Raw genomic sequence first — 25,234 nt, 5'->3', positions numbered from 1 at the left:
CAATGTTTCCAAGCATGCATCGACTTGATTCTGAGCATGCGCGGGTTTTGAACGGGTTTTGAACCGATGCTTTTGTGTACTAACCATCGGTTTGGCCCGATCGGTCAGCGGTCCATCGGTTCGATTTTAAAGCATGTTTTCAAATTTTGGACCGAAGGACAACAGACCGATGGGCTATACACACGGTCGGTTTGGACCGATGAAACTGAACCTCGGTCCATTCTCATCGGTTTTGTCCGACCGTGTGTACGCGGCCTCAGAGTGGCTCTGTTCCTTGTGATCGCAGTGAACTACAACAATCACAAGTGTAAAGACACTGCTAGTGTTTAAAATAAAAAAAAACATCAGCTCAATCACAACAGAGAAAGGGGAGAGATGAATAATTGTAAACACAGCAGAAAGGAGGATCATGGTGAATTGAAGGTGAAAGTGGGGTTTTTAACCACTTGCCGACCGCTGCACACGAATGTACATTGGCACAATGGCAGCGGTGGGCAAATGGGCGTACCTGTATGTCCCCTTTAATTTGGTCCATGAGTGTTCCCGCAGGGCCCTACGAACTCGATGTTCACTAGTGGCACGCGATCGTGACACGGAGAGGCAGAACGGGGAAATATAAACAAGACATTTCCCTGTTGTGCCTAGTGACATGACAGGGATCTACTGCTCCCTGTAATCGGGAGCAGTGATCACTGTCATGTCAGTGGTAGCCCACCCCCTCACAGTTAGAATCACTCCCTAGGACACACTTAACACCTTGATCGCCCCCTAGTGTTTAACCCCTTCCCTACCAGTGTCATTTACACATTAATCAGTTCATTTTTAGCAATAAATAAATGAAAATGGTCCCAAAATAGTGTCAAAAGTGTCCGATGTGTCCGCCATAATGTCGCAGCCCAGATAAAAATCGCAGATCGCCGCCATTACTAGTAAAAAAAAAACGCTATAGTAGACGCTATAACTTTTGCGCAAATCAATCAATATACACATATAATACAAAATATGTAGAAGAATACATATCGGCCTAAACTGAGGAAAAAAATGTTTTTTATATATATATTTTTTGGGGATATTTATTATAGCAAAAAGTAAAAAATATTGTGTTTTTTTTTCAAAATTTTTGTTTATTGCGCAAAAAAATAAAACTGCAGAGGTGGTCAAATACCACCAAAAGAAAGCTCTATTTCTGGGGAATAAAAGGACATACATTTTGTTTGGGTGTAACGTCGCGCGACCCCGCAATTGTCAGTTAAAGCGACGCAGTTCCGTATCGCAAAAAGTGCTCTGGTTAGGAAGAGGGTAAATCCTTCCGGGGCTAAAGTGCTTAAGTGCCGATTGTGGGATTATGTTTTAAAGGTGGAGAAAGGGAGGTTTAGAGTACCAGTGATCCCCCATTGATTGTGGGCTTGATTTCTTTAAAGGTGGTAATGGTGTGGGTGGTGGGGTGGATAAAAGTGCTACTGATCGCCAATGATTGTAAAACAGTTTTTTTCAAATAAGGCAGGAAGGGAGTTAAAGGGGTTGTAAAGGTACGATTTTTTCCCCCTAAATAGCTTCCTTTACCTTAGTGCAGTCCTCCTTCACTTACCTCATCCTTCCATTTTGCTTTTAAATATCCTTATTTCTTCTGAGAAATGCTCACTTCCTGTTCTTCTGTCTGTAACTACACACAGTAATGCAAGGCTTTCTCCCTGGTGAGGAGTGTCATGCTCGCCCCCTCCCTTGGACTACAGGAGAGTCAGGACGCCCACTAACACACAGCTCCTTTCTTTATCTGCAACGTATAGAGCGTCCTGACTCTCCTGTAGTCCAAGGGAGGGGGCAAACCCGACACTCCACACCAGGGAGAAAGCCTTGCATTACTGTGTGTAGTTACAGACAGAAGAACAGGAAGTGAGGATTTCTCAGAAGACATAAAGATATTTAAAAGCAAAATGGAAGGATGAGGTAAGTGAAGGAGGACTGCACTAAAGTAAAGGAAGCTATTTAGGGAAAGAAAATGTACCTTTACAACCCCATTAATCTCAGACCCACAATAAACATGGGATTGTTTTTTTAAGGGCAAAGGAAAAGTAATCCCACACTGCTTGCCGACCAGCACACGACTATATACGTCGACAGCATGGCACGGACAGGCAGAAGCATGTATATATATGTCCCCCTTTAAAAAGCCGGCATTGTGGGCCCGCGCCCGCCGGGAGCTCCGTGGGTCCCGCAGATTCGATGTCCGCAGGCATACCCGCGATCGTGTCACTTTGAGGAAGGGGGAAATGCTTATGTAAAAAAGCATCTCCCCAGTCTTCCTAGTGAGAGGACAGTGTACATGGCTTTCTCTAATCAGAAGCTGTGATCACTGCCGTGTCACAGTAAGCCCATCCTCCCTACAGTTAGAACACATCCCTAGGCACACTTAACCCCTTTAGCACCACCTAGTGGTTAACCCCTTCACTGCCAGGGTAATTTTCACAGTAACCAGTGCATTTTTATAGCACTGTTCATTGTAAAAATGTCAATGGCCCCAAAAATGTGTCAAAGTGTCCGATGTGTCCGCCATAATGTCGCAGTCATGATAAAAATCACTGATCGCCGCCATTACTAGTAAAAAAAAAAATATTAATAAAAATGCCATAAAACTATGCCCTATTTTGTAGATGATATAACTTTTTTTTTTTGTTTTGTTTACCAAAAATATGTAGAAGAATACGTATTGTCCTAAACAGGAAAAAATATGGTTTTTTTGTATAGTTTTTGGGGATATTTATTATAGGAAAAAGTAAAAAATATTGAATTTTTTCAAAATTGTCGCTATATATTTTTGTTTATAGCGCAAAAAATAAAAACCACAGAGGTGATCAAATACCACCAAAAAAAGCTCTATTTGTGGGGAAAAAAAGGACATAATTTTTGTTTGGGAGCCATGTCGCACGACCGCGCAATTGTCAGTTAAAGCGACGCAGTGCCGAATCGCAAAAAGTGGCCCCGTCATTGACCAGCAAAATGGTCCAGGGCTTAAGTGGTTAATAAATACCACCAAAAAAAGCTCTATCTGTCTCAAAATAATGATACAAAATGTATTTGGGTACAGTGTTGCATGACTGAGTAATTGGCAGGTAAACTATCAAAGCACTGAAAATTGATAATGGTCTTGTAATCAAGGAGTGTATTTATAATCAGTGGCGGCTGGTGCTCCAATTTTTGGGGGCTGCAAACAAACTGAAAAATTCTGAAAAAAAAACCATCAATTGCAGCATCACTTTGCCCATCAAATGCAGCCACTGTGCCATCAATTACAACCACTGTGCCCATCAAATGCCGCAAACGTGCCCATCAAATGCCGCCACTGTGCCCATCAAATGCCGCCAATGTGCCCATCAAATGCAGCCACTGTGCCCATCAAATGCCGCAATTATGCCCATCAAATGCCACAATTGTGCCCATCAAATGCCGCCATTGTGCCGCATCAAATGCAGCCACTGTGACCCCCGCCCGCTGTCTGACCGGCACTTACCCCATCTTGGGGGTGGGTCAGGCGAGCTGGCACAGACGAGCTGTGTCCTCCGTGTGTCTCTTCTTACTCCCTGCTAGTAATAATAAAGTAGTAGTAGTAGTAGTAATTAAGTAGTAGTAATAAACATCGTGCCCCAATTATAACAGGCAGGATTTAGACTTTTTTTGCATACATCAATCTCATGACGTGCAAGGTCCTCTTTCCCCTCGACTGTCCTCACTGGCAGGCTAACCTGTCTTCTGCAGAGAACAGTAAGATGAATAACTCCTGACCAAATGAAAATTACCCAGGAATCGAGCAGAATGCCGTGAGCAGTGATTCCTCATGCAAGGGCCGATTACCCATATTAATCACCTGCTACACACGCCGGGTGCCAGGACTATAAGGCACTTTTAAATGTGAGTGAAATAATTTTTTAACTTTGTATTGAATAAATTCGTTGAATGGCATAGCGCAATGAACATCTTCTTTTGTTATTTCCATCCATTCCTATGAGACTTATTTCTGCATGAAAACGTCATTCCAAAAGTTTTCTACAGGGGTATCCCCACACGCTTAAGAGACCATACTAGAGATAGGTGGTCAACATCCTGGGGTGAGTGTACATCTATGTGGTGCACCCAGTCTGAGCACATCTGCACAGGAGACATCAATTAAGCACGAGCACTGTACATTATCACCTTATAGGAAACCTTATTTGTTTCTTTGTGTGTTTTGTATGTTTATAGTTGATCAACACTAAGCGCAGCAAATTGTCCTGTTATTGCCTTTTGCTCATTTGCCTTTGCTTTTTAGCTAATGATCTACAATGCGCTGATTGTTCAGATCAAGTAGAGCCTTACTTTCTGTAATATAAATTTATATAATAAACGTAGTTTCTTTTTCATCATTTCACATAGGCAGACTGCATTTTGAACATCAAAACTGTTTGTGTATTTTTACTTTCAGCCACTCAGTTAAGTGAGGACACTGAAACTACTGGAACATTCAAAACATCAGCCTCTTCAAAGAAGCCACGTAAAAACAATAGACAGGTAAAGGAAATGAAAAGTTGGTTACTTGTTTTAGGCCTCGTACAGACGACCGGATCTATCCGCTGGGATTGATCCGCGGATCAGTTCCAGCGGACAAATCCGGTTGTCTGTAGGCCTAGCGGATATTTATCCGCGGAGATTTCTCAGCCGGATCGATTTCAAGCGGATATAAATTTCTTAGCATGCTAAGAAATGTATCCGCTTGAATCGGGTCCAGCGGATTGATCCGGTGGTCTGTACAGACTCACCGGATCAATCCGTCCGCTCCCCTCCCTCGCATGCGTCGTAATGATTCGACACATGCGTGGAAGTACTTACATTCCAGCGTCGCGCACGTCTCCGCGTCATCATCGCGGCGACGGCGCGACACGTCACCGCGGATGAATTCCGTGCGGATTTTGATCCGATGGTGAGTACAAGCCATCGGATCCAAATCCGGAGGAGGAATCTCCGCTGGAAACGGTCCGGCGGACCGTTTCCAGCGGAGATCCCCTTGTGTGTACGGGGCCTAACACTGTATTATGCTCAGAGAAACCTTTTTCTACAATAATGCTTAATTTACATGTGTGGCAAGGGGGTGGTAGAAGCCAACGGTTGAGCTGTGGCTTTATTGACTGCCCACCTAAAAGATATAATGCAGCCAAAGAGGGTATTACACATGCTGCAGTTATAATGCCTGCTTTGTAGAAAATTTAAGTTGTTAAGCTTGACAGATGACACTGCCTGTCAAACTTGCAAAATTAGGTCAATGGGACCACTCTATAGCTGTAAGCTTCAGTATCGGCATGGTATTGCAGTACAAAATTCAGGTTTGGCTATATGTATGTACTGTATGTGCGTATATATATATATATATATATATATATATATATATATATATATGTGTATATATATATCCTTGAAAAAGTATTGTATTTTATTGGTATTTTATGTGATAGACCAACACAAAGTGGCACATAATTGTGAAATGGAAGGAAAATATTAAATGGTTTTTAAAATGTTTTACAAATAAATATATGAAAAGTGTGGGGTGCATTTGTATTCAGCCCCCCTGAGTTAATTCTTTGTAGAGCCACCTTTCACTGCAATTACAGCTGCAAGTCTTTTTGGGGATGTCTCTACCAGATTTGCACATCTAGAGAGTTATGCCCTGTACACACGATCGGTCCATCCGATGAAAACAGACTGATGGATTTTTTCATCAGTTATGCGATGAAGCTGACTGATGATCAGTCGTGCCTACATACCATCGGTTAAAAAACCGACCGTGTCAGAACGCGGTCACGTAAATCACGTAGGATGGCACTATAAAGGGGAAGTTCAAATCCAATGGCGCCACCCTTGGGGCTACTTTAGCTGATTTCGTGTTAGTAAAAGACGATTCGCTCTTTTCTGTCTGTTACAGCGTGATGAATGTGCTATCTCCATAACGAACGCTAGTTTTACCAGAATGAGCGCTCCCGTCCCCTAATTTAGTCTGAGCATGCGTGGATTTTTTACCGATGGACATGCCTACAGACGATCGTTTTTTTCCTATCGGTTAGCTAACCATCGGATAATTTTAAAACAAGTTCCTAGTTTTCTAACCGATGGATAAAAAAAACGATGGGGCCCACACACGATAGGTTAGTCTGATGAAAACGGTCCATCAGACCGTTTTCATCAGACAAACCGATCGTGTGTACGCGGCATTACATTTTTGCCCGTTCTTCTTCGTAAAATAGCTCAAGCTCTGTCAGATTGGATGGAGAACATCTGTGAACAGCAATTTTCAAGTCTTGCCACAGATTATCAATTGGATTTAGGTCTGGACTTTGACTGGGCCATTCTAACACATGAATATGCTTCAATCTAAACCATTTCATTGTAGCTCTGGCTGTATGTTTAGGTTCTTTGTCCTGCTGGAAGGTGAACCTCTGCCCCATTCTCATGGTTTTTGCAGAGTCTAAGGCCCCGTACACACGGCCGAGGAACTCGACGTGCCAAGCATGTCGAGTTCCTCGTCGAGTTCTGGGATGAAGCCGCCGAGGAGCTCGGCGGGCCGCCTTCTCCCATAGAACAACGAGAAAATAGAGAACATGTTCTCTATTTTCTCGACGAGCTCCTCGGCGGCTCCATCGAGCCAAAAGTGTACAGACGACAGAGTTTCTCGGCAGAATCCGGGTTTTGACCGAGTTTCTCGGTGAATTCTGCCGAGAAACTCTGTCGTGTGTACGAGGCCTAACAGGTTTTCTTCTAAGATTCCCCTGTATTTGGCTTCATCCAGCTTCCCATCAACTCTGACCAGCTTCCCTGTCCCTGCTGAAGAAAAGCATCCCCACAACATGATGCTGCCACCACCATGTTTTTTTCACCGTGGGGATGGTGTGTTCAGTGTGATGTGCAGTGTTAGTTTTCCACCACACATAGCGTTTTGCTTTTAGGCCAAAAAGTTAAATTTTGGTCTCATCTGACCAGAGCACCTTCTTTCACATGTTTTCTGTGTCCCCCCACATGGCTTCTCTCAAGCTGCAAACGGGACTTCTTGTGGCTTTATTTCAACAATGGCTTTCTTCTTGCCACTCTTCCATAAAGGACAGATTTGTGGAGTGCACAACTAATAGTTGTCCTGTGGACAGATTCTCCCACCTGAGCTGTGGATCTTAACGGCTCCTCCAGTGTTACCATGGGCCTCTTGGCTGCTTCTCTGATTAATGCTCTCCTTGCCCGGCCTGTCAGTTTAGGTGCACGGCCATGTCTGGGTACGTTGTCAGTTGTGACATACTCTTTCCATTTTTGGATGATGGATTGAAGATTTTTTTTATAACCTAACCCTGCTTTGAACTTCTCCACAACTTTATCCCTGACCTCTCTTGTTGACTAAGGTTCTCTTGCAAACCTCTGAGGGCTTCACGGAACAACTCTATTTATACTGAGATTAAATTACACACAGATGGACTCTATTTACTAATTAGGTGACTTCTGAAGGCAATTGTAATTGTATTTGTAAAAAATTGTGAAAACCATTTATCATTTTCCTTCCACTTCTCAATTATAGTTACATAGTTAGTCAGGTTGAAAAAAGACACAAGTCCATCCAGTTCAACCACAAAAAAATAAACAAACAAAATAAAAAACAGTACAATCCCATACACCCAACTCCATACCCACAGTTGATCCAGAGGAAGGCAAAAAACCCCAGCACTTTGTGTTGGTCTATCACATAAAATCATGATAAAATACATTTTCAGTTTTGGTTGTAACATAACAAAATGTGGAAAATTTCTAGGAGTAAGAATACTTTTTCAAGGTACTGTAATATTATAAAAATCAGGCATCCGGGAGGCAGCAAGATTTCCTCCTCAATGCCTGGAGTATGCTGATCCACTATGAATTGATTTTCTGAAGGGCGGTAGAGACTGCCTCTGGATAGATTTCAATAAACATTTGTCAAGCTTATAGCAAGCTTCAATCAGCTTTCTTGATGCCTTTAAAGCAGAGGTTTTAAAGTGATTGTTATTTTTATAGAAAAAAAAACGAGACTTTACAAACATGTTATACTCACCTGCTCTGTTTAGTGGTTTTGCACAGAGCAGCCCAGATCCTCCTCTTCTCGGGTCCCTCTTCTGTGCTCCTGGCCCCTCCCTTCTGTCGAGTGTCCCCACAGCCAGCAGATTGCTATGGGGGCACACGAGCCGAGTCACAGCTCCATGTGTCCATTCAGACAGAGCCCTGGTTTGGCCCACCCCCTCTCTCTCCTGATTGGCTAATTGACTTTGACAGTAGCGGGATCCATTTTGGGGCTCAGGTAAGTAATAGGGGGGCTGCTGCACACAGAAGTTTTTTTTTATCTTAATGCATATGCATTAGGATAAAAAATCTTCTGAATTTACAACCACGTTAATCTTGCTGTACATTTTCAAGTGAATGTTCGTATAAAAATTCTTTGTACATTTGATGACTGGACAAATGTCAATCAAAAGTACTTAAAAAATGTTGCTTCCTTTTAGCATTGTATTTTGCAATGAATGTAATTTCCTGATTGAAAATCACATTCGCTGTTAGAATTTGTTTAAAAAAAATTTCCGTCTTTCTCTTTACTGCAGTCAAAAAAGAATATACATTTGAGCCCACTAATAATTAGAAAATCAAACAAATGTTCTTAAATTCCTCTAGTATATAGCCAGTCTTATTAAATATAGAGGGTGTCAAGTGCGGCCCCTGAAATACCTAACAACTTCATACATAATGAGTGTAAACCTACAGAAACATTCATGCCGCGTACACACGATCGGAGTATCCGATGGTCTAAAATCCAATGGATTTTTTAATCGGAATTCCATTCAAGCTGTCTTGCATACACACTGTCAGACTAAATTCCGACCGTCAAAAACGCGGTGACGTAAAACACTACGACGAGCCGAGAAAAATGAAGTTCAGTACTTCTGAGCATGCGTCAACTTGATTCTGAGCATGCATGGATTTTTCTCCGACGGAATTCCACACAGACGATCGGAATTTCCCATCGGATTTTTTTCCATTGGAAGAATTTAAAACATGTTTTTTTACTCCGATCCGAAAAAATCCGATCGTGTGTACGTGGCATTAGAGACTGTGGACTTACTGCCGGAGATTGGAAGAGTCAGTGGGCATACTACAGATGTGGAGGGAGGCTGTGATCTGAAGCGGTCTCCTATTGCACTCCCCCAATAACACTGCCCCCTGTCTTCAACAATGATACAGGAACTAGTCAAAGACTTGTGAAATGTTGCATGAGACTGCTGAGGATTACAGCTCCATTATTAATCCATGATCTCACACCCCCCCCATAATGCTCCCTACAACCTCAATAAAAATTACTGTCCACACAGCAAGATCAGATGTAAAAAAATAATAGTAATAGAAAAAAGGGAATGTGCAGAAAAAGTAAGAAGTCATAAATAAATAAACCAAACTATTTAATTAGCAGAAGCTGGCCCAATTAATATTTTTTCTTCCCTGGGCTGATTTTTGGTTCTGGCAGTGTGGGCACATAAAGATTTCTCTGACTGCAGCGCAGAATGAGGAATGACTTTCTTTGTGGCACAAGTCATGTGATGCAGAGCCCTAAAGAGTGTCATGTATGCATCTTGTATTATTAGTAGTATATATTATTTATAATATAACATTTTTAATTCAAATTATTAAAACATTGTTTTTAGTAACTATTTTTATGGAACTTAACAATTAAGCCCATGTAGGTGTGTGGCATACAAAAGGAATATGACATAGCATCACGAGAAACAAATTAAGTCTGCCAGCCAGTGAAAGGCTCAAGTCTCCATTTGCCATGTTTTAATATTCGTATGGACAATATTATGTTCCATTGGTAGTTGTGTGCATTGTTTTGGGTAAGTTACAGGATGTTGGGTTAAAGCTTGTGGATTGGAAGTGGGGCCCGGTGGTCCCCAGGGACCCGGATGGCATCCCCCCTTTTTTTTATTAAATTTTTCGTCAGCACCCAAAGCCCCCCCCCCGACCTCTAAGGGGCCCAGTGGTACCCAGGGCCCCGGATGGCATCCCCCATTTTTAAAAATATAAATACATTTCGTCAGCACCCAAAGCCTGAGCACCTCTAAAGGGGAACCCGGTGGTCCCCAGGGCCCCGGATGGCATCCCCCTTTTTTTTATTTATTTTTTCGTCAGCACACAAAGCCCCCCCCCCCCCGACCTCTAAGGGGCAGCGCCCCCCCCGTCATTCGCGGCCCCCCCAGGCTTCTCAACGTGCGTCAACCCCCCGCTTCTCAATTATTTGCGGCGCAGCACCCCCCCCCTGTTCTCTGCTTCAAGGGGCCCATGCCTCTGAAGCTGTGTAAGGGGCCCCAAAATTCCTGATGGCGGCCCTGGACAGGGTATAGGAAGGGGTTATTGGGATTTTTTAAGGGTAACCAAGATAAGGTAAAGTGACAGTAAATGGTATCCTTATTCTCCAAATATAATACATACATATCCATTTCTTATTGGCCATGTGATCTATCTATTACATAAAATGATGTCTTATTGTTTCTTATCTACTAGATTGTGCTCTAAGCATATCACACATCTCATAGTCCCTAGTACATATTGGGTGTGAGCAAAACAGGGTGGCTATGTTCCTATATACAGTGGGACCATGGAGAAGAAACATAGCCATCCTCTAACAGGAAATCAGATCAAACAAACAAAACAATCTGTAGATTTGGAGGATGCAGAGATCACTAGAAGGTACTTTTCCCAGTTAATGCGACTCCAGCCATCCACCTAAAGGCTAAATAGCCAGAGAAGGCTGTTCACATGCCGTGGTCATGATGCTTTGCATCGTAGTCGCATTAAATTTACAATGACATGCAGAGTTGACAGGCGACACCTGTTGGTGCTTATCACTCTTGGCCAGCTCGCACTTTCAGCACATTAGCCCCATTATAAACTTATAAAATAAAAGCTTTGGCTAGTGTGAACCTAGTCTTATCCTGTTAATGTCTTTATCAGCTGCCTGGGATGTTTTAAATGAATGTTGTAAAGAAAGATAAATATATTTAAAATTTTATTGAAGGAACCGTGATATTTTATTTTTAACTTTTTTTTTCTCAAGAAAAAAAGGAAAAAGAAAATGGAACACGGTACTGCAAGGTAAGGGGTTAAACCTTGAAACACTGGAGAGACGTAGGTTCCTTCCGCAGTCTGGGGGATACACAGGAGAGGAAACAAAAGGCAGCCAAAATAGGCATTAAACCCTGCACCTCATACAGCAAACCAACCACCTTTCATAATGCAGAAATCAAGATGACGCGTGCACCAGAGCTGGCTGCTAGCTGTTAGACTATGATGTGTCTTACAACTCCAAGCTGTACTTAAAGTCAGGAATCAATCAGTGTTGTTCTTCATCATGTGCCCACTATGACAGCTGTGACATTATGATCACATGCAGAGGCAACACCAGCAAAAGGTTGCATTCTGCCAGAGAACTGGGGTGGGACTTTATATGAGGTATGTGTGGCAACAGAAACGCAGTCAATAAAAAATACAATGTTTATTGATAAATAATAATTGCATAACATGTAAGAAAACGTATTCATAGGTTTGTGTCCTTAAAGCGGGGGTTCACCCAAAAATTCTTTTTTAACATTACATTCAGCCGAGTTGTCAGAATGACAATCGGCTGTTTTTTTTTATTTTATCTCTGTACATACTGTATTTTCACCGCCGTTTCCAGGTATGTCTTCTGCGGGACTGGGCGTTCCTAACTGATTCACAGGCTTCCGACCGTCGCATACAGCGCGTCACGAGTTGCCGAAAGAAGCCGGACTGCGAGTCGGCTCTATACGGCGCCTGCGCACCGACGTTCGGCTTCTTTCGGCTACTCGTGACGCGCAGTATGCGACGGTCGGAAGCCTGTCAATCAATTAGGAATGCCCAGTCCCGCAGAAGACATAACCGGAAGCGGCGGTGAAAATACGGTATGTACGGGGATAGAATAAAAAAAAACAGCCGATTGTCATTAGGACAACTCGGCTGAATGTAATGTTAAAACATTTTTTTTTGGGTGAACCCCCGCTTTAATGACCACATGTAACAAACATGGTATCTAGAAAACTGGCAACAATAAATGATACATTGTATAATAAACATATGACCACTGCATTAAGATAATACATCGTAGGCTGATTATATAACAGCCATCCTAGCTGACACGGACCACCTCAGAAACAGTATAAGGATAAAATCTGTATATATGAAACTGGTCTAAATCATCTAATGAAGATGAGATGCATACGATTTTTACCTACGAGCTTCATGGATTTATTACACTCTTCAGGGCCAAATGCATTAAATATCTGTGGAAAAACACAAATATATAAAGTAAAAAATTTAACTGTATAAAGCAATCTAGCCAGGGTAATCTAGCCACCCTGGCTAGATTGCTTTATACAATTTGATTTCCACTTTATATATTTGTGTTTTTTTTACAGATATTTAATGCACTTGTTGCGTTTCTGTTGCCGCACATACCTCATATAAAGTCCCACCTCGGTTCTCTTCTGTTTGCCTTTATTTAGCGGCCCATTTTAACGTTAGTACTAGGACACCAAGGTGTGAGTGAGTGAGATACTTATATAGCGCTACAAATGCGAACTAAATCGTCTCAAGGCGTCGTCCTGATCTTTCAGAAGAGGTGGGTCTTAAGTTTTTTCCCGAAGGCCCGATGGTTTTCTTCAATGCGCATGTTTGTAGGTAGAGCGTTTCATAGCCGTGGTCCTTGGACTGCAAATCTTCATTCTCCTTTAGATTTTTAGCGGGTTTTGGGGATGTGGAGAAGGTTTTGGTTAGTTGACCAGAGGGCGCGACTAGGGGGTGTAGTATTTTATTTTCTCGCATAGGTATTGAGGAGCATTTCCTTGTGTGCATTTGTGAGTGAGGCAGAGGGTCTTGAATGTAACCCGATCCTTCACAGCTAGCCAATGTATGGACCTCAGGGATGGGGTGATTGATTCCCAGTTTTTTTTTCCTGTTGCCAGTCTGGCTACTGTGTTCTAGTGTGAATTGGCGATAATGGTAATACTCCATATTCCCATCGCACATTTTCCTGGATAAAGCTCTAGAAGATTTGGGTGCTGCAGCAACCACCAGCTGGAAACTGGTATAGAAAGTCACAATGAGAATATTTGCCAGCACACCATGGATCGACAAGTAGCGTCCAAGCGTATTGTTTCATTGAAACATGATCACATCACAGAGCAGGTAGTGCTCTGCCGTAATGATGTCATCTATATATATAAAACTCAACGTGTGTGTGTGTGTGTGTATGTATGTATGTTCCAGCATCACGTCCAAACGGCTAAAGATATTAACATGAAACTTGGCACACATGTTACTTATATGTCAGCAACAAACATAGGATAGGTGGTTTAACCCTTACCCACCCCCATTTGCCATGGTCAGGGTTTTTCTTTAAAGTCCCATTCAACTCTATGGGAAATACATGTTACTTCATAACTTCCAAACGGCTGTAGATATTTCGATAACACTTGGTCACATGTTACTTATATGTCCACTTAAACTATAGGATAGTTAATTTATCCCTTAACTACCCCCATTTGTGAGGGCCGGGGTTTTTGTTTAAAGTCCCATGCAAATCAATGGGAAATGTATGTTCCCACTTAACTTCTGTACGCCTGGAGATATTTCAATAATACCTGGTACACATATTACTTATATGCCAAATAAAAATATATGACAGTTAAATTAACCCTTACCTACACCCTTATATAAAAGATGGGTATATTTATATTACTATGATTTTCCTCCCCAAAAGGTTAAGATAGGAAGACCGGGCAACGCCGGGTATTCAGCTAGTTGTATGATAAATGACATTAAAAATGTATAACATATACAGTATATAGGATATTAATGTACTTCTGGTAGATTACCAGGAATGTTTCTGCAACTGTGGTATATTATACATGATTTTCCTTGATATTGTTCATATTCTTTATTACAGGAAAAAAAAGAGCTTTGGAGGAAAACCTGAATCTGGTGAGAAATTAAATCAAAGCAAACTTTTCACAGACAATTAAACACTATTTGCTTATGCAATAATCATTATGAAGAGGAGAGAATTTTTTTTATTTTTGGCTGTAAAGCCAAATTCCCACCCGGTATAAATATATACCTCCATGCCAACTTTACAACATTGTGTTTATTTTGATACTGTATTTTAGAAAAGTTGAGAGAAGATTCCTACATACTGATCATCCCCCACAGCAACTACCCTTTGTTCCACTTGACCCTCCCTTCTAGATTGTAAGCTCTAACGAGCAGGGCCCTCTGATCCCTCCTGTATTGAATTGTATTGTGACTGTACTGTCTTCCCTGATGTAAAGCGCTGCGCAAACTGTTGGCGCTATATAAATCCTGTATAATAATAATAATAATACATACTTCTGTTCTCTAAATACTGTCTGAGAACTTTCCTGTGAATCTGATATTTTTCAAAAGAAATGGCTACCGGTAGCATAGGAAAAGATCAGAACCTCTCTTAGATTTTAAATTTTGTCTGTGTCCCCATTGGGAAGATGAACCCTTTTCATATCCCCAGATAACCAATGTCATCAAGACAGAAAGTGTTATGCCCTGTACACACGACCGTTTTTCGAGGCAGGAAAAAAAAAAGTTTTTCCTCTCAAGCCTGCCTTGCATACACACGTTCAGGCCAAATACCGCCCGTCCAAAGCGCGGTGACGTACACCACGTACGATGGGACTATAAAGGGGAAGTTCCATTCAAACAGCACCACTGCTGCTTTTGCTGATCCTCGTGTTAGTAAAAGTTTGGTGAGAGACGATTTGCGCTTTTCAGTCTTCGTGCTTTTCAGTCCGTTACAACGTGACGAATGTGCTATCTCCATTCCGAAACGCTAGTTTTACCAGAACGAGCGCTCCTGTCTCAGGCCCCATACACACGATAGAATCCATCCGCAGATAAATCCCAGCAAATGGGTTTCTGCGGATAGATCCTATGGTGTGTACACGCCAGCGGATCCGTTTCCGCGGAGAAATCTCCTCTGGGATGGATTCCAGCAGATCGGATATTTGCTGACATGCACAACAAATCCATCTGCTGGAATCCATTCCAACGGATGGATCCGCTCGTCTGTACAGACTTACCGGATCCATCCGTCCAAAGGGATTCCCCGCACGCGTCGTAATGATTTGACGCATGCGTGGAATTCCTTATATGACAGCGTCGCGCCGTCGCCGTGTCATAATAGCGGCGACAGCGCGACACGTCATCGCCAGAGGATTTCAGCGCGGATTTCAATGCGATGGTGTGTACACGCCATCGCATAGAAATCTTCTGAAATCCTCGAGAGGATTTATCCGCGGATACGGTCCGCTGGACCGTATCTGTGGATAAATCCTCTCGTGTGTATGGGGCCTTATACTTGATTCTGAGCATGCACTTTTTTTTCCCCTCGGAAAAGCATACACACGACCAAGTCCGATGGACTTGTTTCATCGGAAATTCCAATCGTGTGTGGGCCCCATCTGACTTTTTTCCATCAGGGTAAAAAAATAGAACATGTTTTAAATTCTTCCGATGAAAAAAAATCTGATGTGAAATTCCAATCGTCTGTGTGGAATTCCGTCGGAGAAAAATCCATGCATGCTTAGAATCTAGTCGACCCATGCTCGGAAGCATTGAACTTAATTTTTCTTGACTCGTCGTAGTGTTTTACGTCACCGCGTTTTGGAGGGTTGGAATTTAGTCTGACAGTGTGTATGCAAGACAGCTTGAATGGAATCCCGATGAAAAAATCCATCAGATTATAGACCATCGGATACTCCGATCGTGTGTACGCGGCATAAGACTTTACAGTGCTTTTTTGCAGTTTCCTTAAGTTATCCATTGCACACAATGCAATTTGTTTACATTTTATTTTGTTTTCAGGAACTGTGCAAAATGCAGAAATGTGTTTAAACTCAGATGATGAACAAAGGGCATCACACCAGTTGCTGAATAACCATATAGATGAAGAAGACATGGTCAGTTCTGTGATAATTTGTAAATATATCAAACATTGCTATATTAGGGCATGCAGTAGCTACTCCAATAACCAGTATTATTGTTTAGTGTGTGTACCTATTCCAAAACGTTCTGTGAACTACTTTTTCAGATCTGTTTACTGTACCTGATGGGTTTTTTTTTGTAACTCTTCTTGGTTCTCCCTTAGAGTAGAAAGGATAAGTATTTTAGGCACGGTTCTCTGGGTTGCACTCAGTATCTTCCGCTGTAATTGCAGCAATTAGGGCACCTTTCACATGGGCATCTGGTCTGATAAGCAGAAGATCCATTAACAGATGTTAACTGAGGCCTCGTACACACGACCGAACTCGACGGGCGAAACACATCGTTTTGTTTGTCGAGTACCTTGTTAGGCTGTCAAGGAACTCGACAAGCCAATTTTCTCCATTCCCATTAAGGAAATAGAGAACATGCTCTCTTTTTGGCTCGACGAGTTCCTCGACAGTTTCCTTGTCGAAAAATGTACACACGACCGGTTTCCTTAGCAAAAAAAAAAAAAACAGCAAGTTTCTTGCTGATTTTTGCCGAGAAACTGGGTCGTGTGTACGAGGCCTGAAAGTAATATTAATGACAGATCAAAAAAACAAAATACTGTATACTTACCTGCTGTGTACAATAGTTTTGCAGAGAGCAGACCCAATCCTCCTCTTCTCAGGTCCCCCACTGGTGCTTCTGGCCCTTCCCTCCTGCTGAGTGCCCCCATAGCAAGGGAAGAAACAATATCAAGCAAGTGGACATTGATGGTCAGACTTTCAGGCCAAAGAAGTATGGTTTTGTAAAAAAATATATAATTTAATGGCATATAAATAATTTAAACAAGATATACAGAAGATAAAAATAAATACAAAAAAATTATCACAAATTGATCAACAGCAAGTGACCACTGTACATTCCTCGGAAGTCGCCAACGCACGTTTCGCCGTGGGGCTTCTTCAGGGCGAGGATGAGGAATATAAATTTAGCAGAGAGATAAAGACTTATATGACTGATGGTCCTCTGGCGGATGCATCCACGGGGCATATAAGACACAGGTGGAGACAAACAGGTCGAGAAGTAAGCTTGAATAAAGGCTTTCATATATCGAGAATCTTGGGTAGATCGAAAATAAAAATCCAAGGAATGGAAATTATAGACCACAAGGGGAATTGTAACTCAGACTATTTCTATGAGGTCCTGGACAAACTGGGACAGCAGATGGCAGCAAAGCAGCAGTGTAAGGGAGCTTTTACAAAAGAACCCCTACTGAGCAGCATTTGCATAGGGCATAAGTAAGAGCCATATAGCTGATTGCAGCAATGCGTCTGTGTCCCAGGGTGTACACACGGTAACACGTGTTACCGTGTGTACACCCTCAGTAGGGGTTCTTTTGTAAAAGCTCCCTTACACTGCTGCTTTGCTGCCATCTGCTGTCCCAGTTTGTCCAGGACCTCATAGAAATAGTCTGAGTTACAATTCCCCTTGTGGTCTATAATTTCCATTCCTTGGATTTTTATTTTCGACCCTTTCGATCTACCCAAGATTCTCGATATATGAAAGCCTTTATTCAAGCTTACTTCTCGACCTGTTTGTCTCCACCTGTGTCTTATATGCCCCGTGGATGCATCCGCCAGAGGACCATCAGTCATATAAGTCTTTATCTCTCTGCTAAATTTATATTCCTCATCCTCGCCCTGAAGAAGCCCCACGGCGAAACGTGCGTTGGCGACTTCCGAGGAATGTACAGTGGTCACTTGCTGTTGATCAATTTGTGATAATTTTTTTGTATTTATTTTTATCTTCTGTATATCTTGTTTAAATTATTTATATGCCATTAAATTATATATTTTTTTACAAAACCATACTTCCTTGGCCTGAAAGTCTGACCATCAATGTCCACTTGCTTGATATTGTTTCTTCCCTAATATAATTACAGATGTGGCCCATGTGAGTGCTATCCTCATGTTTCCACTTTAACCTTTTCCCCCCCTGTTTCTCTTCCCCCCCCCCTCTTTTTTTTTTTTTTTTCTCCTTTTCTTATCTTTTTCTTTTTTCTTTCTTCCTATTCTTCCTCTTGGTCCCTTAAAACTCCCCCCCCCTTCTTTGAACCATGCCCCCATAGCAAGCAGCTTTATATGGGGCACCCAAGCAGGCTTGCTCTCGACCTGCTGCTCTGTGTGTTCATTCACATACACAGAGTTGCCCTCGCTCTCTCCTCATTGGCCCACTACGGTCTCGGCCAGTGAGAAGGGAGAAACCTGGGAGAGCACAATGCACACGCTGGATCGAGATGGAGCTCTGGTAAGTAATATGGGGGACTGTGGAGGCTGCTGCACACAAAGGGTTTTTACCTTCATGCATAGAGTGCATGAAGGTAAAAAATCTTGAGCCTTTACAACCACTTGAATCACAGCAGAATGGAATACATGTCACTTTTTTCACATCTTTGTCTATTGAGTTTTTTGTTCCATTTAGGAACCAGAGCTTTCTTATGGGTTAGACCTATGGGCAACCGGATGTAAATGGACCTTCATCCGGTTACATGAGGCTACATCAGATCCATCACATTTACTGTAGGTCTGAAAATACTGAAAAGGATGCAGACCTTTTCTGTGCTGGACAGACTCAGTGGCTATATCCGATTCATCATATTTAGGTCTGACAGTAAGGAAAATGATGCAGACCTTTTCCATCCTTTTTATATTAGAACAGACTTGGAGTTAATTGAATGTAAATGGAAATGTGCAGGGCTTTTTTTCTCTGAGAATAGGTGCAGGAACTCCTCCCTTCTAAGCCATGATTGACTCCGCCCCCTACCCACCTCCGAGCAAAAATAGATCCCCTTCAGCAATAATAGAGTTCCCAGTTGCCAGCATCAATAGACCCTCCAGCAGCCAGCAACAAAGATCCCTTCCTCAACAGTACATACCTCTTAGCAACGACTGACCCCCCAGCAACAATAGATCCCCCACGAGCAACAGAAGAACTCCCCAGCAACAATAAACCCCCTTCCTTCGCAAAAATAGACCCCCTCCAGCAACAATATATCCCCCAGCAGCCAGCATCAATAGAATCTCCAGCACCTCTTTCCATTACATACATTCAGTTTGGAAGGTGCCGGAACTGCGTTCCCCCACGTTCCTGCTGAAAAAAGCCCTGGACACGTGTCTGTTTACATTCAGCCACCCATAGAAGCCCATGAAGCTTCCGATCAGGTCTACCTAAAAACATGAAAGGCAGACCTGGTTGGACCACCTGTGAAAGGGGCCTAATTCTTTGTGTGTGTATATGCACAATTATTACAAATGAGCAACCTGTTTTCATCATTTGTTTAAAAACTCTCTAAGGTTTCTGATAACTACAGCCTACAGTAAGCAACACGTTTGCATAAAATAGCCTTGGGTATACTTTTTTTTCAGTATGTTTCTGCACCTTTATGTGAAAGTTGACACTGCACAGTATTTCAATATTAAGTATTTGTTGATGTCATTAATATCTAGGAAGTCCCAGGACCATCTAGGACAAACCTTGATAATACGTAAGTGATATTGTTTTAGCTAACAAGAAGTGATACATCATGATTAAATCTGTGTTATTTCTGTGGTCAATTTTTCCTACTGTGAGCCCTGGTTCACACTGGGTACGATTTGGAACGATTTGAGATGCGATTTGACATGTCAAATCGCATCTCAAATCGGCGGCAATTGTCGGCAATGGCACTGTCCTAATCAGTGCGACGCCGCATCTGCGATTTCAAAAAGTAGTTCCTGTACTACTTTTTGCGATTTTGGGCCGCTATTTACATTAAATTGCGGCCGAAATCGCGGCCGCAAAATCGCGGTAAAATTGCGCATTTTTCCGCGATTTTGAATTCGCAGCAGTGTGAACCTAGGCTCAATAATGTAAATCTCATTTTATGTGACACCTTCCAAGGAGTGCAAGAGGACATGGTTCACAGGACCTCACATTCTGGGGAAAAAATTCAAGATCTGCAATACCTTTTTTCCCAATAGCTCATGATGAAGACCTGTCCATATTCACTATAGGGATGAAGGGGCTTTAAAAGGTTGCATGCAAAGTGCAGATTTGTAGAGACAAGCAGAAAAGCATGTAAATGTTTAACCAAATTTTACCCAAGCTCAACTGCTAAACATAGGGCCAGATTCATGTACCTGCGCTGCGGCGTAACGTAACTCATTTACGTTACACCGCCGCAACTTTTCAGCGCAAGTGCTTAATTCACAAAGCACTTGCCTGTAAACTTGTGGCGGCGTTACTTAAAGCGGGGGTTCACCCTATATAAAAAAAAAAAAAAATTTCCCTCTAGCATTAAATTCGGCATAGTAGCGCGAGCTACACTATGCCTGTCTGTATTTTTTTTTCCCCGTACTCACTGTTATATCGTACCTCGAAGATTCCGGGGAATGGGCGTTCCTATGGACAGGGAAGGTGATTGACGGCCGGCCCTGGCACGTCACGCTTCTCCGGAAATAGCCGAAATAGGCTTGGCTCTTCACGGCGCCTGCGCATAGCCTGTGCGCAGGCGCCGTGAAGAGCCGAGACCTACTCCGGCTGTCTTCGGGGAGCGTGACGTGCCAGAGCCGGCCGTCAATCACCCTCCCTCTTGCTAGGAACGCCCATTCCCCGCGGCAGACGGAATCGTCTAGGTACGATATAACCGTGAGTACGGGGATAAAAAAATTAAGACCGGCATAGTTTAGCTCGCGCTACTATGCCGGATTTTATGCTGAAATGTTGTTCAGCAGGGTGAACCACCGCTTTAAATCTGTCCGGCGCAAGCCCGCCTAATTCAAATGGGGCGTGTGTCATTTAAATTAGGCGCGCTCCCGCGCCGAACGTTCTGCGCATGCTCCGTGTGAAAATTTCCCGCCGTGCTTTGCGCAAAATTACGGCGGCCCGATGTGTTTTTGAACAGCAACGTGCGTAACGTACTTTCGTATTCCCGGACGTTTTACGCAAAAAAATAAAAAATGTTAAATTAGACGCGGGAACGACGGCCATACTTTAACATGGCTGGTCTAAATCTAAGCCATGAAATAGCAGGCTTAAGTTTGCGACGGGAAAAGCCGACTAGCGACGACGTAAGAGAATGCGACGAACGCGCGTACCTTCGTGGATCGCCGTAAACAGCTAATTTGCATACCCGACGCTGGAAAACGACGCAAACTCCACCCAGCGGCCGCCGGAAAATTACACCTACTATCCGAAGGCGTACGAAGCCGTACGCCTGTCGGATCTATGCCGTCGTATCTTGGTTTGAGGATTCCAAATCAAGATACGACGCGGCAAATTTGAAAATACGCCGGCGTATCAGTAGATACGCCGGCGTATTACTGCTGTGAATCTGGCCCATAATGCCTAGTACATATGATCGGTTTTCCCCTGTACACACAGCCGGTTTTCCCGACAGGAAAACTGCCAGGAGAATTTTGGTCGGGAAAACCGTCCGTGTGTATGCTCCCGCGCAGTGTTTCCCATAGGAAAACTGCAGGGGAAAAAAACGCTGCGATTCGCGGTGAGAAAAAATTCTCATTTTTTAAACTGTCGTTTTCCTGTTGGCTAAGGAGCATACACACTGCCAGTTTTCCCGGCCAAAGGAAAACACGACAGTTTTCCCGACGGGAAAAAAGGTCTTGTGTACTAGGCATTAGGGGCCAGATTCACGTAGAATCGCGGCGGCGTAACGTATCCTAGATACGTTACACCGCCACAATTTTTCATCGCAAGTGCCTGATTCACCAAGCAGTTGCGATGAAAACTACGCCGGCGGCCTCCAGCGCAAGGCGGGCCAATTTAAATGGGCGTGTACCATTTAAATTAGGCGCGCTCCTGCGCCGGACCTACTGTGCATGCTCCGTTTCCTAACTCCCGCCATGCTTTGCGCGTCGTGACGTCATTTTTTTGAACAGCGACGTGCGTAGCGTACTTCCGTATTCCCGGACGGCTTACGCAAACAACGTTAAATTTTGAATTTCGACGCGGGAATGACGGCCATACTTTAGACAGCAATACACTTGCTGACTAAAGTTAGTGCACCAAAAAAAAACGACTAACTTTGCGACGGGAAACTAGACTAGCGGCGACGTAGCAAACGCGAAAATCCGTCGTGGATCCGCCGTAACTCCTAATTTGCATACCCGACGCTGGTTTACGACGCAAACTCCCCCCAGCGGCGGCCACGGTACTGAATCAGTCGCATAGATAGAAACAGAGATACGACGGCGTATCAGGAGAAACGCCGTCGTATCTCATTTGTGAATCTGGCCCTAGAAGTGTATGCTGAGGCCAAGTGCACAAGCTGGGATGTCCAGTTCCCTGTATAGTAAATCCAAAGCAGAAATTTGACGTAAATTAGACGTAATTCCTTTCTCTAAGTAGGCAGAAGCACAGTGATTTTCCCTAATCACAACTACGTTTTTAATAACAAATCACGACTTGCCTTACCAGAATGAAAAGCATTTGGCAAGTATGGTAGTAGATGTAGTGGTGTAAAAAGGGAGATTGCCACAGTCATAAATGTGACACACAGTATGGACATGGGGTACTGAGATTGGTAGAGTTCCCAGCAATGAAGTTATTGTACATAATGTATTCATAATGTCACAGATGCGGCCATATTAACCAATTAAGGACCAAGCCTACTTTTTAAAATTACTTAGAACTCCTAAACATTATATATATATTTTCAGACACCCTAGAGAATAAAATGGCAGTCGTTGCAATACTTTGTCACACCGTATTTGTGCAGCGGTCTTACAAACGCATTTCTTGGGAATAAATACACTTTTTTTAATAAAAAAATAGGAAACCAGTAAAGTTAGCTCATATTGTGAAAGATAATGTTTTACACTGAGTATATTGATACTCAAGATGTCATGCTTCAAAATTGTGCCCGCACGTGGAATGGCGACAAACTTTGACACTTAAAAATCTCTATAGGCGACGTTCTACAGGTTACCAGTTTTGAGTTACAGAGGAGGTCTTTTGCTTGAATTTTTGCTCTCACTCAAATGATCGCTTCGATACCCCACGTGTGGTTAGAACACTGTTTACGTATGCGGACGTGAATTACGTATGCGTTCGCTTCTGTGTGCGGCCACGGTGGAACGGGGCGATTTAACATTTTTTTTCTTATTTATTTTACTTTTTTTTAATTTATTTTTTACACTGTCCCTTTTTAAAAAAAAATAATAATTTTGGAGCACTTTTATTCCTATTACAAAGAATGTAAACATTCCTTGTAATCGAAAAAATGCATGACAGGACCTCTTTAATGTGAGATCTGGCGACAAAAAGACCTCACATTTACATTTGTCTTTTTTTTTTCAATAAAAAAAATTGTCCCTTTTAAAGCTGTTGGACAGAAGTGACGTTTGGCGTCGCTTCCATCATCCAATGGCATTGAGTCGAGTGGGGGCCATCATTCCCTCACTCGACTTCCTTAAATATCAAAGTCGCAACGTAAATCTACGGTGGGTTGGTCTGGAAGTGGAGCACTGCAGGGAAGAAATTATGTAAAAATTATGTATAATTAAACCACAAGGATTTCATTGTATGTTTTGTTCTTTGCATGTGTAGTATGGCAGATAGATTAAAGATCAGCATAACATATTTGCCTAATACAACCCATTAGGCCTGCATGCTATACAATGTTTTTGTGTATTTTCAGGACCACACCAACCTTTGCCATGTTTGCTGTATCTTTTAAAGGTTGGCTTTACAAAGAAACAGGACAATGATGGCAAAACAACGACGGGTCTATTTATAAAGCAGTGAATGTGACTTTCAAAATTCTCTTATGAGGATGAATCCATCACTGTTATTTAAAACACATGCACCAGGAAGATTTACCTGCAGGGAATGTTTGGCAGATGTACTGCTTTCGCAGTACTTTTGCATAGCATACTAGCTCATTATGTAATACTCACCTCAAATTGAAGCCCCCACAGCCGTCCTCGTTCACCGATCGGATGGCCAACATCTCTCCCAGGTGCTGTGATTGGCCGGAGCCGTGGTGACGTCACTCCCACGCATGCGGGCAGGAGCCGCCAGTCACGGCACGGTCACCATTGCTAAAGTGCGCCTGCGCCGTTTTCTACGGTGAATGCGCCATAGACATCGGCACCCACGATTTTTGTAAATATCTCCTAAATCGTGGAAGTTTAGGAGATATTTCAAGCACCTACAGGTAAGCCTTAATCTAGGCTTACCTGTAGGTTAAAGTGGTTGTAAAGGGTTTACAACCACTTTAAGTTTGTCCTAAACATGTTTAGATTTACTTACTGTTGATGGACTTTTAGTATAATAATACTTTGTTAAAAAAAAAAAAAAAAAGAGATCCTGTACCCTTAAAGTAGATTAAACAGCACAGTGCTTGTGTTGTCTAATCTGTCCTTCTCTAAAAAAAAACCTTCTGTAAAAAACCTGGTTGATTATACCTGCTCCTGTGTCCCGCTTAGTGTGCTAACCACGGTAATCATGATGGCTGCTGATCCATGATTACTGTGGTCAGGTTAAATACCTCCGTCATCCCACTTCTCCCCCTTTCCCCTCCCTCCCTGTCAGCTCCTATGTGTGTAAACTGTCTAAAACACTTCTAGTAGCTGGCAGTAGAACTAAAGATATATTAATATATTATTGTCAACCCCTCTGTTCTATCTACCACTAAAGTGTAGATCTACATAGCGGAATCAGGACTTCCTTTATCCTGTTGGTGATCCATTTAGTAATAAGTAAGGGCCAGATTCACATAGAATTACGCCGGCGTATCAGCAGATACTCCGACGTAAGTCCGAATCTAAGGCCGTCGAATGTTTAAGTGTATTCTCAAACTGAGATGCACTTAAACATACCTAAGATACGACGGCCAGCGCCGTTGTATCTTAGGGTGCAATATCTACGCTGACCGCTAGGTGGCGCTTCCATTGCGGTCAGCGTAGAATATGCAAATGACTAGTTACTCCGATTCACAAACGTACGCTTGCCCGTCGTAGTGATTTTACGTCGTTTCTGTAAGAGTTACGCGGCGTAAAGATAAACATGCCCCCTAGGTGGCGTACTCAATGTTAAGTATGGCCGTCGTTCCCGCGTCGCAATTTAAAAATTTTGCGTCGTT

The 25,234-nt window shown here is 42.7% G+C and overlaps 1 protein-coding gene across 2 annotated transcripts in view; it reads left to right on the top strand.

Moving 5' to 3' along the window:
- Positions 1 to 25,234, top strand: part of LOC120929095 — a 106,596-nt gene that overhangs the window by 26,377 nt on the left and 54,985 nt on the right. For both annotated transcript variants that reach the window (XM_040340303.1, XM_040340304.1), the window contains exons 5-9: positions 4,457 to 4,542; positions 11,132 to 11,169; positions 14,039 to 14,073; positions 15,988 to 16,082; positions 19,599 to 19,636. In XM_040340303.1, the coding sequence (XP_040196237.1) occupies positions 4,457 to 4,542; positions 11,132 to 11,169; positions 14,039 to 14,073; positions 15,988 to 16,082; positions 19,599 to 19,636 (292 nt within the window). The remainder of the gene's footprint in view (positions 1 to 4,456; positions 4,543 to 11,131; positions 11,170 to 14,038; positions 14,074 to 15,987; positions 16,083 to 19,598; positions 19,637 to 25,234) is intronic.

Source organism: Rana temporaria, chromosome 2, assembly GCF_905171775.1.
Source record: "Rana temporaria chromosome 2, aRanTem1.1, whole genome shotgun sequence".
In the NCBI taxonomy this organism is placed as follows: domain Eukaryota; kingdom Metazoa; phylum Chordata; class Amphibia; order Anura; family Ranidae; genus Rana; species Rana temporaria.
Note: the sequence above shows the minus strand (reverse complement) of the source record. Positions and strands in the feature narration are given on the sequence as shown.